At 44.7% G+C, this 22575-nt stretch overlaps 1 protein-coding gene across 1 annotated transcript; it reads left to right on the top strand.

Annotated features, from left to right (window-relative positions):
• Window positions 1–185: 185 nt before the first annotated feature.
• DYNLRB1 (dynein light chain roadblock-type 1) lies at window positions 186–18984 on the top strand. Its single transcript, XM_059406834.1, has 4 exons — window positions 186–293; window positions 9002–9077; window positions 15047–15214; window positions 18625–18984. The coding sequence occupies exons 1-4, from the start codon at window positions 291–293 to the stop codon at window positions 18666–18668; spliced, it is 291 nt and encodes a 96-aa protein (XP_059262817.1). The 5' UTR covers window positions 186–290; the 3' UTR covers window positions 18669–18984.
• Window positions 18985–22575: the final 3591 nt, after the last annotated feature.

Raw genomic sequence — 22575 nt, forward strand, 5'->3', positions numbered from 1 at the left:
CTCGATTGAGTTGAAATCCTCTTCTGACACCAATAACAAGCATCTTTCGGCACAGAAGGAGTTGTGAATTTCCCACAGCTGAAAAGCCCCTCTGCTTTTCACTTTCGGACAGCGCCTGGTAAATTCCCTACAAGCCCTGGGGAGGCTAAGACCCGCCTGTCCGCTCGTGCTATACTCGCTCCTGATAGGCTGCCAGAGCTGTCCGTCTTGACAGGGTGTGTGCGCAGGCGCGGAGAGGCACCGGGACTGGATAGAGTGCGGGCGTCGCGGAGCTACCCGTCCGTTTAGAGATGGTGAGTGTCCTCCTGGAGCTCGCGGCTAGCGGCCGGAAGATGGCCGAGCACGGCCGCCCACCACCCTGCGCCTGGCCTTCCATCCTCCGGAGGTGTCTCAAAGTGCCGGCCTGGGAATCCGCGGGGCTGGGCGTGGTTGGGCCGGAGCTGACCGGAGGGCGGAACCCGGGCGGCGCAGGCCTCTATACCCGGATTGAGGGGACAGCGGGGACCGAGGTGGGGCTCCCGGATCCCGCTGCCCCTTGCCCGGAAGCAGGAGCTCGGGCCTCGGCGAGGGTCTGACGGAGATGCGGAGGCCGGCCCACAGGCTCCTGCATCCTAGCGTCCCGGGCCTTGTTGCGCGATAACAATAATGGTAATGTTTCCAGGGAGCTTTATTTGTGTCAATCACTGCTAAGAGCTTTCCGTACCTTGGCTCTCCTCACCCCAGCTCTTTGAGGTAGGTGCAACCATTGTCCCCATTTGACATACGTGGAGTCTGAAGCCGAGTCAAATTAAATGCCTGGCCTCAGGAAATGGCGGAGGTTGATTTGAACCCAGGAAGCTTGACTGACGCCTTTCTGTGCCTGTGGTTCTTTCGAGCGTCTGGAACTTGGTGCATGAATCAGAAATTGGGGGGATCCACCCTTGGGCATCCCAAAGCCTTGCTGGCAGGAACTTTATGTCTTTGGCTCTTTATGCCTTTGTAAGTTTGTTTTCCTGTGGTTTTTATTCTGCCTACTTGTAGAAAGCTTGAAGAGACTTCTGAAATGTTAAGGCCAAAATCTTATTTTAAAATGTAAAGCCCACAATAAAAATGGCAAAGGAAAAAGGGACAGTGCCATGACCTAGAGGCAAACATTTGTAATTAGAAGACATAGCCTAATCTTTCGGTCCTCAGTTTTCACTTTATATAGTTTAGTTCCTACTGAATGTACAGTTGTGGACTCTGCTTTTTTCATTTATTATTACACCACAAAGAATGTGTTAACATCACTAAAAACATGTAGTAATTACTTCGAATATATGTAACCTCATCTTTCACATCACTTTTTTTTTTTAATTGATTTTATTCATTTGACAGAGATCACAAGTAGGCACAGAAGCAGGCAGAGAGAGAGGTAGAAGCAGGCTCCCCGCTGAGCAGAGAGCTGGATACGGGGCTCCATCCCAGGACTCATGACCTGAACTGAAGGCAGAGGTTTTAACCCACTGAGCCACCCAGGCGCCCCTCACATAACTTTTTAAAGTGTAAAAAAAAGTAACCTGCACACAGTAAGAAAAAATAATCTGAAGGGATCTGAATGAAAAATAAATCTCCCACCCCTGATTCTCAGTTCAGTCACCAGAGTTGAAAGTTAGTTTCTTATACCTCTACATGCAAATACAGTTATGTGTATGCTCCCTCATCTTCTGACACAAATGGTAGCTTATTGAAACCAGTACCATTATACTGTGTTTTTACTTATAGAAGCAGAACATATTTAGATGCACATTTTAAACAATTCAAGCAGTTTCAAAGTAATGTAGAAAGTGCATGTGGTCCCCATGTCACTCCCCTATGATAAATGACTGTTGGCAGTTGGGTGTGTTTCCTCCTGGATTTGATTAGTGCATAAGCACATTCACATATAAGCTGTTTATTACATGACACTAGAACATTTATGTTTCTAGGTATTAAGTTTACTTTAGGCTATACATAGGAAGAGATAGCTCTTTCTAGAGCTTACTCTAGTCACCTAAAAATACCAAACATTTTTCCATGGCAGTATATACAAATCTTCATTCTGTATAATATTCCATTGCAGTAAATACATTTAGGTGACTTACAGTTTTTCATTCTAGACAGTGCTGCAGTGACTATTGTCTTTTTTTTTTTTTAAGATTTATTTATTTGAAAGAGAGAATGCAAGTGAGGGGAAGGGGCAGAGGGAGAGAGAATTCTCAAGTAGACCCCACTCAGGATAGAGCTGGATTCTGGTCTCCATCCCAGGGCCCTGAGATAATGACATGACCCGAAATCAAGAGTCAGACACTTTTACTGAGTCACCCAGGCACCCCTGCAGTTAACTGTTGTCTGTGTGTGTGTGTGTTCATGCTAGTGTCTATGTAGGATATAGGGTGGATTCCTAGAAGTGTTACTTCTGGCATGCATATTTTATAGTTTGGTAGAAACTGCCAGATTGACCTTCAGAATGGTGATATAAAAATCATCCATAACACTGTCTAGTTTTACTTCACCACAAAACTATTTCCTTTTTTTTTAAAGATTTTATTTATTTATTTATTTGGCAGAGAGAGATCAAAAGTAGGCAGAGAGGCAGGCAGAGGGGGAGGGGGAGGCAGGCTCCCTGCTGAGCAGAGAGCCCAATGCCTGGCCTGATCCCAGGACCCCAAGATCATGACCTAAGCCAAAGGCAGAGGTTTTAACCCACTGAGCCACCCAAGCGCCCCTACACAAAACTATTCTCATCTGATGATTGCTACATCATCTTTGTGATCTGTCATTTTTAATGACTACATAATAGTAAAATAGCTGTACCATAATTTGCGAAGCCATTCCCCTGGTGTACATTTGGGTTGCTTCTAGTTCTTCATTAGTTGAGATAATGCTGTGATGAGTACTTCTGTATGTGTAGAATTTATTTTTCTTTTTTAAAAAAATTATTAGATTATTTCCTTAGGAAAAATCCTCAGGGAAAAAATCTTCTGAGGCCAAGGGACCAGAACTTACAGGTCTTGCAGTAGTGTTGTTCTGTCACTTTCCCAAAAGGTCGAATTGCCTTTGTACCAGCTTTGCCATAACTGCTAGATTTAAAATCACTTCATCATTGCTACAATTTTTCATTTTTTAAGGAATGAAATGAAATGTCTCTTATTTTTCAGGAAACCGTGAACATTTTTCTATATGTTTGTAATTTCTCTTAGGTATATTTTCTACTAGTATCCTTTTTGCCCACTTAACTTTTAGACTATTTTTCTTTTTTTTTTTAAGATTTTATTTATTTGAGAGAGAAGGTGAAAGAGAGCAAGAGATCATGAGTAGGAGGGAAGGGTAGAGGGAGAAGTAAACTCTCCACTGAACAGGAAGCCTGATGCAGGCCTTGATCCCAGGACCGTGGGATCATGACCTGACCTGAAGGCAGATGCTTAACCGACTGAGCCACCCAGGTGCCTCCAGACTTTATTTTTCTTAATCATTTTGTGTCATGTTTTGGAATTACTCTTTTGTTATATTAGATGCAGATTTTTTTTTGTTGTTTTGATTCATTTTTATTTTATACAAAGTATAATGTTTATGCTTAGGAGTCAGATTGGTCAGTTTCTTTGCGAATCATTTGCTTCTGATGATTATCATTCCTCTTATGCTGAACCAATAAATAATCCTGCTTATACTGCTACTTGTTTTTCCATCTGTCAGCAGCATGTACCTGGGAACTGAAGAACCTGAAAGGCTTGTTTCTTGCCTGATGCAGACACCATGTTAGTGTTACCTACAACCCAGAATGCAGAATATACCAGTTGGGCTCTCTCTAGGAGCAGGACAGGAAGTTGGAGATGTGAGCCAACCCTGGGGGACTGCATATCCACTCAGGCAGATCTGGGACCAGTTGGCTAGCTCGGCAGGAACGACAAACGTTGATCTAGAGCTGGCAATACTTGGATGCCTGCCTAGGACTGTCCTTTCCTATCTGTAAATGTCCCTGTTGCTACTTGTGGCTTTTTGGTAACATTAGTTTTTCTTCTTGGCTCTTTTAGGGCTGAACTTGAGGCTTGTTTAAAGCAGTTTCTCCTGAACCCAGATCAGTAGCTGGTGCTTTGCTCTCCTGGAGACCCCTCTCTAGACCTCATGATCCCCAACTCACCCAGGCTTAGCCCCATCCTATGGGTTGGGATCATGTTGGAAAAGACTATTCTCTAGTCTTAGAGAAAACTATTTTTTATATTTAATTATATACTTGACCAAAGTCTAATATTTCTAACATACAAAAGTTTTTTAAAATCAGTAGATATGTGGAAAAATCTAAAGACTTAAAAATGAGAGATGTAAACAATGTTTCATTTCAATTTCACTGATAAGTCTTAAAAATTAAAGAAAAGTTGACTTTCTGTTACATGATTTTCACCTATCAAAAAACATTGGCAGTACTAGCCCTCTCCATTCTTTAAACATGCCAAACTTGTTTCCACTTCACTGCCTTTGCTTTCAGTCCTTTGCCTGGAGTGCTTTCTTTCTCCTAATTTAGTTCTTTGCTTGAAGATTACAGCCTCAGGTGTTCCAGACCACACTAGCTAAAGTATATTCCTCTGCCCCCAGCCCTGTCCCTGTACCCTTCAAGAATCATGGTTACTTGTTTTTTGAATGTGTTTTCACCATCAGCCATCCAAAAAATAAATAAATAGAAAGAAAGAAATATCTTGGGGCACCTGGGTGGCTCAGTCAGTTAAGCGCCTGCTTTCAGCTCAGGTCATGATTCCAGTGTTCTGGAATCAAACACATCTGAGCAGGGAGCCTGCTACTCCCTCTTCCTCTGCCCCTCTGCTTCTGCTTTCTCTCTCTCTCTCTCTCTCTCTCTCTCACACACACACACACACACACACATACACACACACACTTGTGCTTATTCTTTCTCAATTTAATAAACAAAAATCTTAAAAAAGAAAAATGTCTCTTCACCAGAATGTTAGCTCCCCATGACAGGGACCTCATCAGTTGTGATCAGAGGCATATTCATCTCTTCTTTTGACCTGCTGTGTGTCTTCAGGCAAAACTTCTCATTTCTGAATCTCCATTTCCTCATTGTAAAATGGAGATCCTACTAACCATGGAAGGTTCAAATGAGAGAAAGGTGTCTGAAAACATTCATCCCAATATCTGACTTATAGCAGGTATTGAGCAGGTTAATATATAATTGTATGTCCTCCCTTTCTTGTGTGTGTTTTCTTAAAGCAGCCAAGTCTTGGTCGAGGTTAAATATAGGATCACCTAAACCCCAGCTCTTTTTTACCCTGGGTACTGTAAGGCCTTGCCCCCCCCCCCCCCCTTGAAAAGGTTGATTTTTGTAAAACATGGTTGTAGAAATGCTTTTTATTTGTTCCTTAAGTATTTACTGAGTCTATACTGTGCCAGGTAGTGGGGCTCTAAAGTTGGGGTTCTTGTTCCTGGGGTGCTTTGGGTCTAGAGCAGAACAGATAGCTACATCCCAATGTATGTCCTGTGAAGGCAGGGTGAAGGGTACCCAGGAGAGGGGAGAAGGTCTCCCACAGAAGACTCATGAGCTGCATCCAAAGAGTCGGGAATTAGTTACATCAAGCAGTGAGTGCAGGAGTGAAGGTTGCTTCCTTCAGAGGGAGCAGTACTTGTTCAGACGGCTCAGGCAGGCTGTGCTTGCCCCCTACAGTCTGTTCTCCACAGAGCAACCAGACCCATTGTTTTGAAACATCAGATCTTGTCACTCCTCACCTCAAAACCTGCTAGTGGCTCCCCATATCATCCCCATTAAAAACCAAAGTCATTGCTGTGGTCTACCAGACCCACTGAAATCTAATCTGACCCTGGCCACCTCTGTCATCTGGCCGCCTGCTGCTCACTGCACTTCAACCACACTGGCTCCTTTGAGCCCTGAAATATGTTAACCTTGGGGCTCTTGTACTTGCTCTTTATGTGGTTTGGAATGCTCTCCTTAGAAATCCACATTAGCTCCCTCATTTTCTTCATTCAGATCTCTACAGCTTTCACCTTGGTGAGGTCTTCTCTGACCACCTTATTTAAAATTGCCTGCCTGGGTGGCTCAGTTGGTTAGGCCTCTGCCTTCAGCTCAGGCCATGGTCTCAGGGTCCTGGGATTGAACCCAACATCTGGCTCCTGCTCAGCCTGGAGTCTGTTTCTCCCTCTGCCCCTCCCCCAACTTGTGCACACATTTTCTCTCTCTCTCAAATAAATAAACTATTTTTAAAAGAATTGCCATCAGCCCCTTAATTCCAGATACCACTTCCCTACTGTATCCGACTTTATATTTTACTTGTTTAATGTCTGCCCCTTCCCCTAGGTCAGCTTCATGAGGGCAAGGGGTTTGTTTGTTTGTTTGTTTGTTTTTAGATTTTGTTCATTATAGCAGCTCAGGCCTAAAACAATGTCTGGCATATAGAAGGCATCCAGATACCTGACGTAGGGCTGAAATGAATAGGAGTTAAGAAGTATTCATCTCTTTCATTTCAGCTCTACTTTCTAGCCTCCAGGGAATATTTCAGACCTCTATTCTGACACCTTTGGTTTTAGCTTTCTTTCTCTTCCCTAGGTTGATTGAACATTGAGCTGTCAATGTTGAGCATGTCAGAGCCCTACAGTATCCCCATATTAGAGATCTCTTTCTTGGATACACAGAGAAGGGTTAAAAAAATGTTTGGGTTTGGTGGATTTTTTTTTTTTTTCAGTTTGTTCATTTATTTTAGAGAGAGAGAGAGCACGAGTTAGGGGAGGAGGAAAGGAAGAGGGAAAAAATCTCAAGCGGCTCTGTGTTAACTTACGGAGCCTGACGCAGGGCTCAGCCCCAAGACCCTGAGATCATGACCTAAACCAAAACCAAGAGGCAGATGTTTAACCAACTGAGCTAACCAGGCACCCCAAAAAAATGTCTTTAATTTTATTTTTTTTAAAGATTTTATTTATTTATTTGACAGATCATAAGTAGGCAGAGAGGCAGGCAGAGAGAAAGGGAAGCAGACCCCTCCCCGAGCAGAGAGCCTGTTATGGGGCTTAATCCCAGGACACCAGGATCATGACTTGAGCTGAAGGCAGAGGCTTTAACCCACTGAGCCACCCAGGTGCCCCCCCAAAGATGTTTTTAAATAGAAACAATGTAATGGAGTAAAAAGAGGCTGTTTTGGAAAAGAAAAAAAAAAAAGAAAATCTTATCTACAATTCCCTGCGTTCAATGTGGCTTTTATTTTTTTCAGAGTCCTAGCTTGCTTGTTTTCACGTGGGTGCCCTCATCAAGCACTTTGTTTTTGCATTTAGCTGTTTTCACTTAATGTTATATCATGAACTTTTTGTGGTGATATATTCTGATTACCGTTGTTAATATGTATATTATATTCCTATGAAGAGAAGTCTATAATTGAATTGACTTTTCTCCTAATTATTGGGCACTTTGGGCTCTTTCTGTATTTTGCAACTGCAGTTGTCACAGCAGCAAACATCTTGCTGTATTCTTCTTTTAAGTTATTTCCTTAGGATGAGTTTCAGGAAAGTTACCAGGTCAGATGGAGTACTGTGTAAAACTGACCACTATTGTACTTCACCCCCCCCTCTCCAAAATAGCATTTAATAGCAGCTCGGTGAAAGTCTGGAGTGAATTATGACCTCATACATTCATGATCCGCTGTATTATACTCCCGTCCACAGAGCTAGCCCTGTCCTTTTACTCAGTCTCCAGATTTATGACGTGTTAGGCTATTTGCCATCTCATAGGAGGAACTTGTTTGCTCTTCTCTCCAGCATTTCAGTATTCTTATATCATTGGGGAGTGGGTGGTAGTGACTGGATTGTCAGCTTTTTTCCTACTAGAAAAACAGTAATTCATTGTGCTCTCTCCATCACTGTTTAGGAGCTCCTCCCCTCCAGGCCAACTCATTAGCCCTTGGGGGTGGGGAACTACTTCCTTTAGGTTGGTTGATGGCATCTGTTTTGAACATAGTCTGACTCACCCTTTGAGTAGCTTCTGCCTGGATTCTGGGCTGGTCTGGAAGGGGCCTCCTAAGAACAAGCACACTTGTTTCCATCCACAGAATTAGGCCTAGTTCAGTTAAGAAGCTTTTTATTGAGCACCTGTTGTGCAGAGCATTGTAGAAACTCTAAGTAAACCAGTACCTAATGCATTCCTAGAGAGGTACAGTCCAAGAGTTTGGGGAGTCAGAACCGGGCAAAGACTCCAGAGTTGGGGATCAGTAAAAGCTTCATGGAAGAGGTAATGCCTTAAATGGCCTAGAAGAATTTATTGGGTTTCCTTGTTAGGGTAAAAAAGATTTGGAGATAAAGGAGGTATAGGTGTGAAGATGGAGAGTTGAAGGAAGGGTAGAAGAGATGGCCGTGATAATAACATAAAAGGCCTGGCATGATAGGGTGAGGGCCCAAATGCCATGTGCTAGTTTCTGGAGAATCAGGATTAATGAGCCCCTTCCCCAGGCATATTTTCTGTGTCTATGTACCATGTGTCACACTGTCTCAGATGCTAGCTTACTAAGTCACCGAGTTTATCCTCGTGGAGTCATTTTCTTCCTTTGGAATATTTTCATTTGTGCTGTTTGGGCCACGAATGACAACTTAGTCTCCTTCCTAGTAGACACCGCTGTTTAGGTTTTTTCAAATCATTGGAGTCTGGTTCCCCCAGTGTTCCAAATATGAGAGTCATGGATGTGTCTGTTCTCCCAAGAATGGTATTTATATTCTGCTCCCAAATAGCTAAGCCGGGAGGGGTAATAGTGCCTAGTGGGCAAAGAGCCAGGAGTAGCCACACCCCATGCCGGGGTTTGTAACAGATGGTTTAAACCCTAGGGATGACCTAGGGACCACTCCAAACAGGCCTGGGGAGCTTTGAGGAGGTGCCATGTGCCTGGGTGTTACTTGTTTGTTATTGGAAGACAAATATGTGATTAATCAGCCAGGAGTGTGAGGGAGTCAGTCCACTCTTCCTGGCCCCTCCTAACCTGGGTCTTGTTCTCTCTGGCAGGCAGAGGTGGAGGAGACACTGAAGCGACTTCAGAGCCAGAAGGGAGTACAGGGCATCATCGTGGTGAACACAGAAGGTACACCCTCCCTTTGGCCATGACCTGCTCATAGGCAGACCCCAAGGAAACAGCCCAAACTTAGCCTGACACTTATTATTTACTAAGCCCCTTCACGTACAGAATCTAATTTGTATCCTCTTTTAAGTACTTCCAGTGTCCTAGCACTATTACTGGAATTCCAAAGTTTAAAAAAGGAAAAATTCACTCAATTCCACTGCCCTGACAGATCATACTTTTGACTGTGCCATGCTTTTCTAGCCCTTGCCGAGGTATATCTTTTCTTGGTCATAATTATTATAGTTGTTATTCTTTTGCATATGTTCACTTATGAGCTTGTTTTCTGGCTTTTTTTGTCATGATTTACATAAGCAAAATTTTTAATTGCCAGTACAATGTTTATCAGCCATCCACCATTTATATGGTTTCTAATCTTTTTTGTTTTTTTAAGTAAACTCTACACTCAGCCTAGGGCTCAAACCCACAACCCCGAAATCAGGAGTTGCACAATCTACCCACTGAGCCAGGCCAGGTGCCCCTGTTTCAATTTTTTCACTAGATAATACTCTGGTCAACTTCTTAATGCCTATAGCTTTTTCCTCCTTTGGGGAGGTGGCGGGGGAGGCGGTTGTGCGGAGTGCAGAGGGAGAAAGAGAATTCTAAGCAGGTTCCATGCCCAGCACTGAGCCCATTGTGGGGCTCGATCTCACAAACCTGAGATCATGACCTCAGCTGAAATCAACAGTTGGATGCTTAACTGACTGAGTTACCCAGGCGCCTCTCCCTCCTTTTCTATACATTATTTCATCAACTAGAAGAGTACGGATACTAATATTCCCAAACTGCAGTAGACATGGTGAAGAAAAGAACTAACATTTATCAAGCACTTGTTCTGTGCCAGGCTGCAAGCCATTGCTTTACAAACATTTTGTTTCATTTATTCCATAAAGCAGCCCTGTTGTCTCCATTTTGCAGTAGAGAGAACAGAGTCTAGAAATTTAATTGATTTTCCTGCCATTACAGAACCAAGATTGCAGGGGTGCCTGGGTGGCTCAGTGGGTTAACCTTCTGCCTCTGGCTCAGGTCATGATCTCAGGATCATGGGATCCAACCCCGCTTTGGGATCTCTGCTCAGCAGGGAGCCTGCTTCCCCCCTCTCTCTCTCTGCCTACTTGTGATCTCTCTCTCTGTCAAATAAAGAAATAAAATCTTAAAAAAAAAAAAAAAAAAGAACCAACATTTCATGCTAAGTCTGTCTGAATGCACTTGTGCTCTCTCCCACACTGTACTGTGAAGAAACAGAGAGTAGCTGTTGGTCTGTAGCCCAGTCAATGCTTAGGGTCACCCAGCTGGCCTCCCCCATTCTCTAGTGCAGTGCATTTAGTGAACTCTGATTTAAGAGCTCTGTGTGTATGTGATGTCATTCTAGTCCTTGTTTTTAGAAAGGCAGACTTCTCAATAATTCCTACTTATAGAGCAGAATGAAAGTCATTAAGGGTGAAAAAGTTGAAGTGACATGTCCTTAGTTAGAATGTTATTTTCCAAGTTGTCCGACTCCGGCCAGCCCAAATCTAGGCAGCGCACAGCGCATGCTCCCCAGCTTTGTCAAACTCTAATTATGCCATGTGGTCAAAGCAGGCAACAGGTTTGGGGTCCTCAGGACACTGTGGAGGCAGGAGCAAGTTCCAGCTGGGGTCTGCCACTGCTCAGCTAGAGGGCCTGGGGCTTCCTCTTCCCTTCTTCAGACCTCAGCTGCCATAAGTGGAGTGATTGATCTGGCTAATCTCTTTTAGCTGCTTCTTACTCCCAGATCTGAAAGACTATTTGTATATCTCCTAGAGAGACTATCTTCTCAGACTGGGCATTTTTTCACCCCAAATGGGGGAGGATTAGACCTCCATCAGTATTTGGAAGTCACAGGCTTCAGTTTTGCTTTAAAACTGCCCCCAAACTTGAGCTTTTTCATTAGAATATAGCACCAACTGCTTACCTTTTGGATACTGATGGGCACTTCTTTTTTATACACTAATGTGGCAGTATTGCCCAGTGGGTAAGAATATAGAATGTGGAACCAGACTGCCTAGGTTTGAATCCTGGCTCTACTTAATTTTTATCAGCTGTGTGATCTTAGGCTAGTCACTTAACCTCTCTGTTCCAGTTTCCTTTTAAGGAAAGCTTTTAGAACAGTACCTGATGTAATGCCATATTGCAAGTATTTATTTTTAATTTGTATCCCACTACAGAGCTCCCACTTTCGTCTCTCATTTACATTTCACACCATGACCCTGCAAGGCAGGAGTATTGCCCATTTTTCAATTTTAGTATATGTGCTGCTGAAGCGAGCACTGCCCATTTTTCGATAAGAAACCTAGGGCTGAGAGAAATTGGGTGACATGTTCAAGGTCACCCACTTCTGGCTATCGGTCATCAGAACTCACTGCTCTATAGGGCCTTTAAGCTCTCTGGAAGCTTCCATGAAGGATGATTAGGGATTTTAATCTATTAGCCCCTCTAGGGCTTTCATACCCAAATGATTCAGCTCAGCTGCCTTTTCCTGCAGGATGCATTTCCTAACCACTCCAGCCCCGAGTGACTGCTTTTGCTCCTGAACTAATGACATACCCTTATCCCAATCACTTACCAACCACCTGCCACTGCCTTTTGACATCTTTGCCTTGGCCAAATTTAAATGAAGTTTCATAGTAAAAATGTGAATTTTAAGTGGAATTACCAAAAACTTAAGGACTACTCCATTCCATTTGTACCTCTTCAGACCGCTTCCATCTTTTTTCTTTTTTTTTTATTTATTTATCTGACAGAGATCACAAGTAGGCAGAGAGGCAAGCAGAGAGAGAGGAGGAAGCAGGCTCCCTGCAGAGCAGAGAGCCCGATGTGGGGCTCGATCCCAGGACCCTGGGATCATGACCTGAGCCGAAGGCAGAGGCTTAACCCACTGAGCCACCCAGGTGTCCCCAGACCGCTTCCATCTTGTGCTGTACCCACATGGGGCAACATAAAAGACTCAACTTGTAAGCTTCGAGGGCAGAGATTTGTCTCTTGTGTTCACTGCTGTATCCCTAGCACCTAGAACAATGTTGACACGTAGTAGGTGCTTAACAAATACAGTAGTCCCCCCTTATCCATGGGGGGTACATTCCAAAACCCCCAGTGAATGCCTGAAAACAGGATGGTACTCAACCCTATGTGTACTATGGTTTTTCCTATATGTACATACTTATGATAAAGTTAAATGTATAAATAAAGCACAAGAAGAGATGAAGAACAAAACTAATAATAAACAGTTATGACAATATACTATAATAAAAGTTATGTGAATGTGGTCTCTCAAAATACCTTATTATATGGTATTCACCCTTCTTGAAATGACGTGCGATCCTAAAATTTCCTATGTGATGAAATGAAGTCAGGTGAATGACCTAGGCATTGTGAGACAACAGTAGGCTACTGTTGACCTGATCAAGAGAATCATCTGCTTCCACACCAGAGTTGATGCAGGTAACTGAAGCCATGGAAAGTGAAACCACAGATAATGCGGGGGATTACTGCCTCTGTTAAATATTGTTAATGTTTTTTACTGTTGATTAATAATGAATCTGGGTTTGGTGGGAGCACCTGGCTGTACAACCTTAGTCTTGACGGATCTAAGCCCCAAGTTAGAAATTATGCTCCCTAGTAACCAGCTACTTCTGCAGGCTGCACAGTCCACATTTGTGAAGGCACAAGCTTGGAGGAGGTGACCTAATTGTTCGGCTGTCTGTGTGGTGTCCCCAGCTCTGACATCCTGTGAATCTGGACTTGATCTCTTGTCCTTATTTGAAATGCTCTCCGGTTTTGGTCCCACCTCCTCACTACTTCAGTGTTTGTAGTTTTTTTTGTTTGTTTTTTTGTTTGTTTGTTTGTTTTGCTTTTTAAAGTGAGCTGACAAGTGTTTAGCTTTTGGTCTCATTTGTACACCTGTCACTTAGTAGAAATGTGATCAGACTCATGACAGTATTTGAACTGCTGAAGGAGCCCTTGAGAGCACTTATTTATCATCTGCAATAAATGCTTAGTGAAGTCTCTTTAAGGACAATGGTGAGCAAATCAGACCTGGTCCTGCTCACTTCCATAATGGTGTGATATCAAACTCCAGAGGAAACAGCTCTGAAGAAAAATTGGGTGGGTGGTAGAGTGGGGGCATTGACCACATCTGGAGGTGGGTAGATCCACCAGAAAATGGACACCTGAGGGACCAGTGGGAATTATGAGAGAATCGGGAAGGAAGGAAAGTCCCAGGCAGAGGGACCTGAGAAAAGATGGCCTTGTGGTATAGAAGAAGAGAAGGTTAAGAGTTTTGATCATCCAGACTTCGCCAGGCCTTGACATTGGCCCCTCAAGTTACCTGGGGGATGGAATTTATTTTGTACTGATGTTGGTAACAAGCCAACATTACGTTTGTACTCTTGCTAAACATTCTTAAATGGATTAGCTGTATTTAATCCTCACAGCCAAGCATTATTTTACAGATGAAGAAACAGAGGCTTGAGAGGTTAACTCACTTGTGTAAGGCCACATAGCCACCCCAAGGGATAGAGCTAGGGTGTAAGTCCAGGTCATCAGATTTCAGAATTCCTACTCAGTCATCACCGTGGCTGCTCATACTGCCATCCTTAGGAAGATTCTGCTATGGAGTAAAGCTTCAGGGGGCCCTGGTGGGCACATTGTTGCCATCTAGGACCCAGTAGCAGCCCTAGTGACCTAGTTGTCTTGTCGCTTAAAGGCAAATGGTCACTAGTCTGTCTTCATGACTTCACTTGGCTCAGAACAGCCTCTGGCTCAGCTGCTTCTCTTGCCCACACTCATGTTCCTATGCCCTAAGAAGACAAGATTGGGCCAGTTTCTTGCCACCTGTGAGTAGGCCTGAGGGTGATTGCCTTTGGCCAGTCCTTAAGCTGGTCACTTATGGGCCAGACCAGCAGGGTCATGGGCCCCCATATCTGGCCACTTATGTGTGAGGAGTCATTTGTGCCACATTTATCACAAATACCTGTTAGCGTTGGGCACTTAAGGCTTCCTCCGTGGAACCTTCTGCTGATATGTCACAGTGATTCATAGGCACCTGATGATTAAGTTGTGTCCTGAGTTCGCTCAGGCTGAGCCCCATTTTTCACCTCCATGATGATAGGTACTGACTAGTAAGGGAGGTCCTTTTAATAGTTCATTGAAAGGAAACAATCTTCAAAACAGAAAAAGCTTGGTACACAATGGTGTTCATGGCACTGTAATTAAGTAAAAAAAAAAAAAAAAAAAAAAATCCAGCCTATGTCCCAACAATAAAGGAATGATTAATTCTGTGGAATGGCCAGTTGTGGGCTATTTGAAAGCAATAGCAATGCTGTTTACCAGTCTATACACGGACAGAGAAACACACTTTAATTTAAGGGACACGATCATGTGTGTGGACGGACATGTGTTTATAACTGGGCCCTAAACCTCCCTTGGTGGGAACTAGAGCAAAGCACCTAGGGATGGTAGTGTCTTGACACAGGCGACCTTTTTTCCTTCTTCCTACTTTTCAGTATTTACAAATTCACAAGAGCTGTCCTCTTTATTCAGGTTCTAAGTATTCTGAATGACAGTCTCCCCTTTTATTGCTGGAAGCCAGTCAAGACAGTGCAGCCCTGTGGAAGGAGCCCAGCAGTGGAGCCAACAGGCCTGCATTTGAATCCTAGCCCCACTGCTTCTGTGCTGTGTGAAGGCTCAGCGCTTCTGTTGCCTCACTGGCAAGTGAAGATAGTGATTCCACTGCCAGAGTAATTCCAGGGACTGGTGCTGCCATGCTGAAAGTGCTCAGCGCTGTGCCTGCCAAGCCCTCAGTAAATAGTGGCATTGGTTATTAATTGCTGGTCCAGTACTCTTAAGGGTGTGGGGTTGGGAGCTGGGCAGAATGGGGCTCCAGCTTCCTACTCATTCCCTTGCTCTCCCCTCAGGCATTCCCATCAAGAGCACCATGGACAACCCCACCACCACACAGTATGCCAACCTCATGCACAACTTCATCTTGAAGGCCCGGAGCACCGTGCGTGAAATTGACCCCCAGAATGACCTCACCTTCCTTCGAATTCGCTCCAAGAAAAATGAAATTATGGTTGCACCAGGTAAGAGGTCTTCCACATTCCTGCTTGGGAGCAGACTGTCCCAGCATATTGTGGGTAGCTTATCGGGACAACTTGGCACATTGGTGTCCCCATAGTTGCCATTGTGAGCCTGAAGAATTGAAGGTACAGAGTTGATTGCCTCACTGCCTAGCTAGTCTCTGGCTGGCATCCCCAACACATACTTATGCACTGTGACTCTCCTAGGCCACAGAGGGGAATCGTGGTCTCATGGAACAAAGAGGAAGGTGTGGTTAGGTCTTCCCAGAAAAGGGGACATTTGAGCTGAATCTAGAAGGCACAGGAAAGAGTAACCAAGTTGGAGGGATGGGAAAACGATGTTTGAAAGAAAAAGAATTCGGTGATTTGAAACCAAAGCACAAGACAAAAATACCATATGGTCATTTTATCCTTGAAAAAGTATTAAATTGCCCACTACTAAAGTGTAGTCCTGTCTCTCTGGGCCCTGTGTGGCCAGCTTTTCCTCCAGTGTTGGAACAAATTGCTGCTTTTGTTTCTTCTCGTGCAGTGCTTGGCCTGTGTTTACGAGCTGTGTAGGGGGTGTCTGGGTGGCTCAGTGGGTTATGATCTCAAGGTCTGCCTTCAGCTCAGGTCATGATCTCAAGGTCCTGGGATCGAGCCCCGCATGGGGCTCTGTGCTCAGCAGGGAGCCTGCTTCTCCCCCCGCCCGCCCCCCCCCGCCTGCGTCTCTGCCTACTTGTGATCTCTCTGTCAAAAAAAATAAATGAAATCTTGAGGGGGGTGGAAGCCGTGTAGTACGAACTATACCTGTCTTTAGGTCTTAGGACCATTCGCAGGATGATGAAATGCGCCTCCTGGGAGGAGCCTGCAAGGACTGGGCCACAGAAGGGCACATCAGGGCCACCTGTCGTGGCCTGTATTACCTCACTCACAGACTGGAGTGAGTGGTGGACAGATTAATTGTCTAGGACTATTTTTATATTATTACTTCTGCTCCTCCCCCTCTCTTTCTTTGGCTGGGCCACGAAGTTCAGTGTGCCTATGGTGACACAGGTGGGCTGCAGCACAGCTCGTCTAGCCCATCAGAATATGTGTGGGAAGGAATGAGGGTGAGATGTTTGGTCCACTATCGAAGAGGCATCAGACACCAAACTTAGCTGTATGGACTTGACCCTGTGATGGTTTTTAAGCCAGGAGGCAACATGATTGTCTTTGGGGCCCGGATGAAGGAGGGTGATAGGGAGGCTGTGGATGCTGAGTGTCCTTGGACTTGGCAACACAGATGAAGAGGAAGCTGGCTGCAGAATTCTGGGGTCATTTGTTGGGGCACCCACCCCAGTAGCAGGGCAGTGTTGGTTCTCTGCCTCAGGCTTGTTCTGACCTCCCTGGCTGCTTAGAAGGATACAAAGGGGAGAACCATTGACCCAGTCACAGGGGCTCACAGTTTCTAGATTTTGGTGCCAGAACTCTTGTGGGCAGGGGCCACTGTCCAGAGCCTCCGAAGCATTAGGACTAGATGGCCTTGGGATTTCCACAGAGCTCAAGTCCCACGGGGATGGCCCCCAGCATAGAACAGGCCTAGTTGCTGCATGTTGAGGTGGGTCCTTATGGTACTATAATTAGCATCCCACACCACGGGAACAACTTGGAAGAGCCCTGCCCAGGAAGGAAGTCCAGTATCCCTTTCTTCCCACCTAATCTTTCTGGCTGCTCAAAGTAAGAAGCTGCTTCCCTGACCACAAATAGCAACAGTTAGTTTCAGACAGTTTAGTCCACTGCATATGTGCCAGTTTTCACCCCATCCTGGCCCAGAACAGCCTGTGCGAAAAGACGTTTTAAGACAGACTTTTGATTTTCATTTGTTAACCTCACTAATACAAAGCCAAGTTAATACAGCATGATCAAGCTTTAATACTCTGCCTCCCACAAAGCACTTGGAGTGATGTTATTGAATTTAGAGCTTGATACTTGGAAGAAAAGACACTAGTATTGCTAATTGTGTCTGTTTTATTGGTGGCTTGTTAATTATTTCTACTTTTATTTGTAAGTGATTTTAACTTACACAGATTGCTTAGCCCTGAAACTCTTAGTCATATAAAATCTGTTTCTTCCTATCTGCAACAGCCTGTCATCATGGGAAGAAGCAAACTTTAGGTTTGAATCCGCACACACAAAGCAGACAAGGCCAAGGTCCTGCCGTTTCTCCCCTCTTCAGCAGAGGGCAGACCAGAGGTGTGCGGAGCATCTGGGTCTAACCCAGCTGGCTGCCCAGTCCTGCGTTTTTGCTCTGGCTTGGGCAACCTCTCTGAGCTTCAGTGAGGTGGAAAACACTAGTGTCTGTCTCATGGAGTGATTTACTGAGGCACCATATGAGAAGCGATCGGCCCAGGACTGGGCACATGGGAGCCTTAATAAATGTTTGTAGTTTAAGTGGGCCAAGTTTGAAATGCTCTGCTTCTCCAATCTCTACTAAAATAAATGAAAAGCAACCTTAACTTAGTGGCTGTCCCAGAACCTGCAGCATCAGCATTACCTGGGAACTTGTTAAAAATGTAAACTCTTGGGGCGCCTGGGTGGCTCAGTGGGTTAAAGCCTCTGCCTTCGGCTCAGGTCATGATCCCAGGGTCCTGGGATCGAGCCCCAAATTGGGCTCTCTGCTCAGCAGGGAGTCTGCTTCCCCCTTTCTCTGCCTGCCTCTCTGCCTACTTGTGATCTCTGTCTGTCAAATAAATAAATAAAATCTTTAAAAAAAAAAAAAAGTAAATTCTTTTAACTATACTGTAATTAAAACTAAAAACTTGTTTAGGGGATGCCTGGTTGGCTTAGTAAGAGGAGCATGTGATTCTTGATCTTGGGGCTGTGAGTTTGAGCCCCACATTGGCTGTATCGAGAAATATGTAAGTAAATAAATAAATAAACAAAACTTTAAAAGAGTAAATGCAAATTTAAAAATAAAAACTTAATTTAAAAAAACCCAATTTCTTCGGCTGTACTCCAGACCTACTGAATCCAAAGGGCTAGGGGCGGGGCCCAGTAGTGTTTGTTTTGAGCCCAGACCCTAGGAAATTCATGTGCCCTCTAGTTTGAGAATCACTGCCGTAGGCCATTCATTTAAATTCTCTGAATCTGAGTTTTCCTACCCAGAAAGCAGGCATGATACTCCTACCTCCCTGTTCATATGGTAGCATGAATATTAGAAAAGGGGGGGTGCTGCGGGCCGAGGCTGCGGGGTGGGAGGGGCTTCGCTTTCCCGGCAGCCACAGGGCGGCAGCCACCTTGGGAAGCTTGCAAGTTCATCTTCTGTTTTCCCAACAGTTGGAAGTAGCCTGAGCATTGATGCTTTTTATGTTCCTCTCCCCTTTTATGGTTGGTCATTTTAACTTTAATTTTAATGATTTAATGATTTATTTTTTCGTTTTTCTCTTTTGCAGATAAAGACTATTTCCTGATTGTGATTCAGAATCCAACTGAATAAGCCACTCTCTTGGCTTCCTGCGTCATTCCTTAATTTAATAGCCCCCAAGAATAATAATGTTAATCATGTCAACCTGACTGGCAGGTGGAAATCACCTTAGGGCCTCCTTAGAGGATGCGCCAGTGCTCAGTCATCAGAGGCATCCCTCTGCTGGCCGGTCACCCTTGAATTCTTGGGAGGGCCTTCTTTTCTCACGTCCAGATCTCGGAGCAAGAGCTTTGAGCAGCCCACACCCTGCTTCCTTCTGACCTTCAGTTCACTTTATCACCCTTGGAAAAGGCTGTTTTTGTTTAACTAAAAATAACTGAAATGCTTACCCTGCTGTGTGTCTTTAAATACTAGGTTGAAAAAAGGCCTCTCTCCCTCCCTCTCTTCCTGTGTAATCGTGTGGTCTAAAGGCTGAGCCCCACTGCTGCCTCCAGCCCCCATGGCAGATGGTATTTTCAGTTCAGAGAGGCCTGCTTCCTACTGCACCTGTGGCCACACTTGCTGAGCAGAGTCCGGTTTGTGATCGGTATCCTGGTTTCGGGGCCTCTAGTCCCTAGCCACCGCTCTTATCGTTTCCCACTCCCGCCAGTGTTTTTGAAAGATTTTTTTTTTTTTTTTCTGCTACACTGCACCAGGGATCGGAAAGGAGTGATATTGGTTGAGAACCCAGAATGCACCAGCGTGTTATATACCTTGACTCATACCATCCTCACAGTACCCTGAAGACAGTGTTAAAGTTGTATTAAAGACGAGGAAACAGGTCTAGAGAATGACTTAACCAAAGTTTCACAACTGTGGCAGTCTCTGACTCCAGAAGCTCTTTTTTTTCTGCACCTTCTTCTCGGAATTCCCCGATGGTCCCCTTTATGAGTGAGCTCATAAACAGATAGACATGTGCCTTCCTTCCCTTAGACTCGAGGTGGGTGGTCCCAGAACATAACTGCTACTCTGTGAGGCCGTAGGCCATCTGTCATCCTGTAGCACTCTGGGATTTTTCTCCCAGGAACCATATGTATTTATTTTTTGTATTAGGTTTTTCTTTTTGTCTTTTGTTTCTTGTTATAGAGGGAAAAGATTCAAAACTTCATTATCCTTCATTCCCCAGAAGTAACCTTTGTCTACAGTGAGTTCTTCCATCTAGCAAAAATACTTCTTGAGATTTTCCAGTGAAGTTTCCTTAATGGTATCCGGGGAGTAAAAGATGCACCCTCGGGAGCGTGGGGGTGTAGTTTATAAGGGCTGAGCAAAATCTTTTCAGAATCTCCCTTTTTAGTGGAAGATAATAGGGGATTTTCCACTCCATAATATATCCACGCTTGTTTTAATATAACAGTAATACTTTCAAATAATTTTCCCCAAATCACCAAGGAAAACTGATTCTCTGGGAAAACATTGCAGGTTTGCCCTGTCCCAGTGGGCTCAGGAAGCATAGCTGAGGAAGGAGGGATTGTAGGACCAGAGCCAAATGACCCTGGATCCGTAATGATCTCAGAGATTCAGTTTTAAAAGAAAGTGAGATATGGCCACTGGCATCTTCTTTGGTCTCAGAGGCTTCTGGAAGCCGGGATCTAAGTCTGAGGTTCCTGTGTCCTTCTGGCTTGGGTTCCTCCAAGAAGGATAACGGGGAAAGAAGGTCTGGTCAACATAAATTAGCTGGTTGCAAAGTCGGGTTTCTAAAGGAGGAGAGGGGCTCAGTCCCTAGGAAAGGAGGTGGTCCGGCTCCAGAGCAAGAGCTTGAAGACCTCTCCCTCCTTTCTTCCCTTCGTCCTCCCACGCCCTCGTTTGCCTTAAAATTCCGAAAACTTTCCTTCCAGGTCCCAAGTAAGGGTTTAGGCTTAGTCTGGCTTTGGGGAAAACAAGATGACTGCTGAACATCTATTCTGCCTCCGAGTACCCTGGGCTGTGGGATTTCTTCACACATGGGAAGCCAACTGGAAATACAATGTGTAAAACTCGCTGGAGTCCTCGTAAGGTGTCAAAAGTTAAAAAAAAAAAAAAAGTAAAAACTCAGGGGTTTTTTTTATATTTAAAAGTTTAAATGTTGGTAGAACACCTGCAGATACCCTAGGGTCTCTGTACTTAAAGTAGCAAGTATATGGCAATATAGTACCCACTGAAGTTAGAAGCTGACAACTGTCCGGGACCTGGAGGGAAGGGCGTGGCTTCTGGGTTCAGAAGTACATTTGCCAATATCTTATAAGGTTGCCAGCATTGTGAATATTTAAGAGAAGTTAAAATATTTACATATCCTCCATTTAATTCTATAGTTAACATTCTCCTACATTTCTTTATCATGCTACTAACCGTTCCTTCATCCATCCTGGTTTTGACACATTTTGAAGGACGGGTGCAGACAGTACACACTCCTAAACACTTCAACAGGCATGTTATGCGCTAGTTTACCTTTTTTGGAGGGTGGATGAAATTTATGTACAGTGAATGCACAAATCTTAAGTGTGCCACTTACGTGACAAGTGCTGGTGTACCAGCCAACTGAGTCCCCTCTCAAGATCACATCATCCCAGAAAATTCTGCTTCCCAGCCAGTATCCACCGCACCCCCAGCACCCCCCAAAGACAGCCCTTGTTAGATTCCCTCCAAAGTGCCCCTCCTTCATTCAAGCATCCACATCAGCACTTGCCAGTGTGTCTGGGAATTCTGTTCCTCTGTGAGCTGGTTACTGCCTTTCTCCAAAAACGTGTTTTTAAAACTGCAGGGAATTACAGGGGTGCCTGGGTGACTCAGTTGGTTAAGCATCCAACTCTTGATTTCAACTCAGGTCATGATCATCAGAGTCCTGGGATTGAGCCCTGGTCAGGCTCTGTGCTCAGCAGGGTCTGCCTAAGATTTCTGCCCGTCCCCTTGCTCTTGCTCATGTGTCTACACGTGTTCTCTCTCTCCACCCACCCCCCGAAAAGTAAATCTTTAAAACACTGCAGGGGGGTGGGGCGCCTGGGTGGCTCAAATCTGTTAAGCGTCTGCGGTAAACTCAGGTCATGTCCCAGGGTCCTGGGTTTGAGCCCTGCATCAGACTCCCTGCCCATGGGGGAGTCTGTTTTTCCCTCTCCCTCTGCCCATCCTCTCCCTCATGTCACGCTCTCCGCTCTCGAATAAATAAAACCTTCAAAAAAAAGAAAAAAAAAGCCACTGCAGGAATTACAGGCTTTCTCCTTTTATATATGTTTGACTCAAACCAACTGTAATTCTGTCCATTTTTTCATTGAGAATCCCATCTTTCCACACCAGATTCAGGTTCTCGTGAATTACCGGGAGGAAAAGGAAACGTAGATCCCGTAGACTTCTTGCAGAAGGTAGAAATCATGAATTTGCCCACACCTCAACTCAGTAGAGCCACAATCCAGTATCAATGAACTTAAGCTGAAAAATTGCATTCAGTTGCAAAGGAAATCACAGGATGCAAAGTGCTAGTTCAACTGTTGTGTTAAACAGGCTCGATGTGACCAAAAGGCAACTTTATTATAGTTTCCCACAGTTTTTCAATTTATTCTCTGAGGCTTGTTGTTCCCCTGCCCCTGGATAGAAGGTCTGACAAGTCCTAAGGCTTCTCCCATCACCTTTGGGTACCAAAGGCCCTCCCATCGGCAGGCGATGTGTCCAGTCCAGTGTAACAACAAAACCTTTTAACTGGATTTGGAGACAGAGACTGCCCCTTACCTACCTTCAGCCTGCTGCCAGCCTTGCCTTATGTGGTGGGGGTCGCAGGGTGGGCAGCAAGTGCTTGGCCCTGTTTCCTGACTGTGCTGCCACCTCTTTGGCCCCAGTGTTGCTAAGAGGGGAGTGAGATGGAGAGGAAAGTGCGAACTTGACTGATAGCTCTTGTGAACTTGGTTCTGGCTCTCTAAGCCTGACATGTTTAAAACTGAAACTTGTCCTTCTGGTCCATCTTTCATGAGTGTTT

This window comes from Mustela nigripes, chromosome 7 (assembly GCF_022355385.1).
Source record: "Mustela nigripes isolate SB6536 chromosome 7, MUSNIG.SB6536, whole genome shotgun sequence".
In the NCBI taxonomy this organism is placed as follows: domain Eukaryota; kingdom Metazoa; phylum Chordata; class Mammalia; order Carnivora; family Mustelidae; genus Mustela; species Mustela nigripes.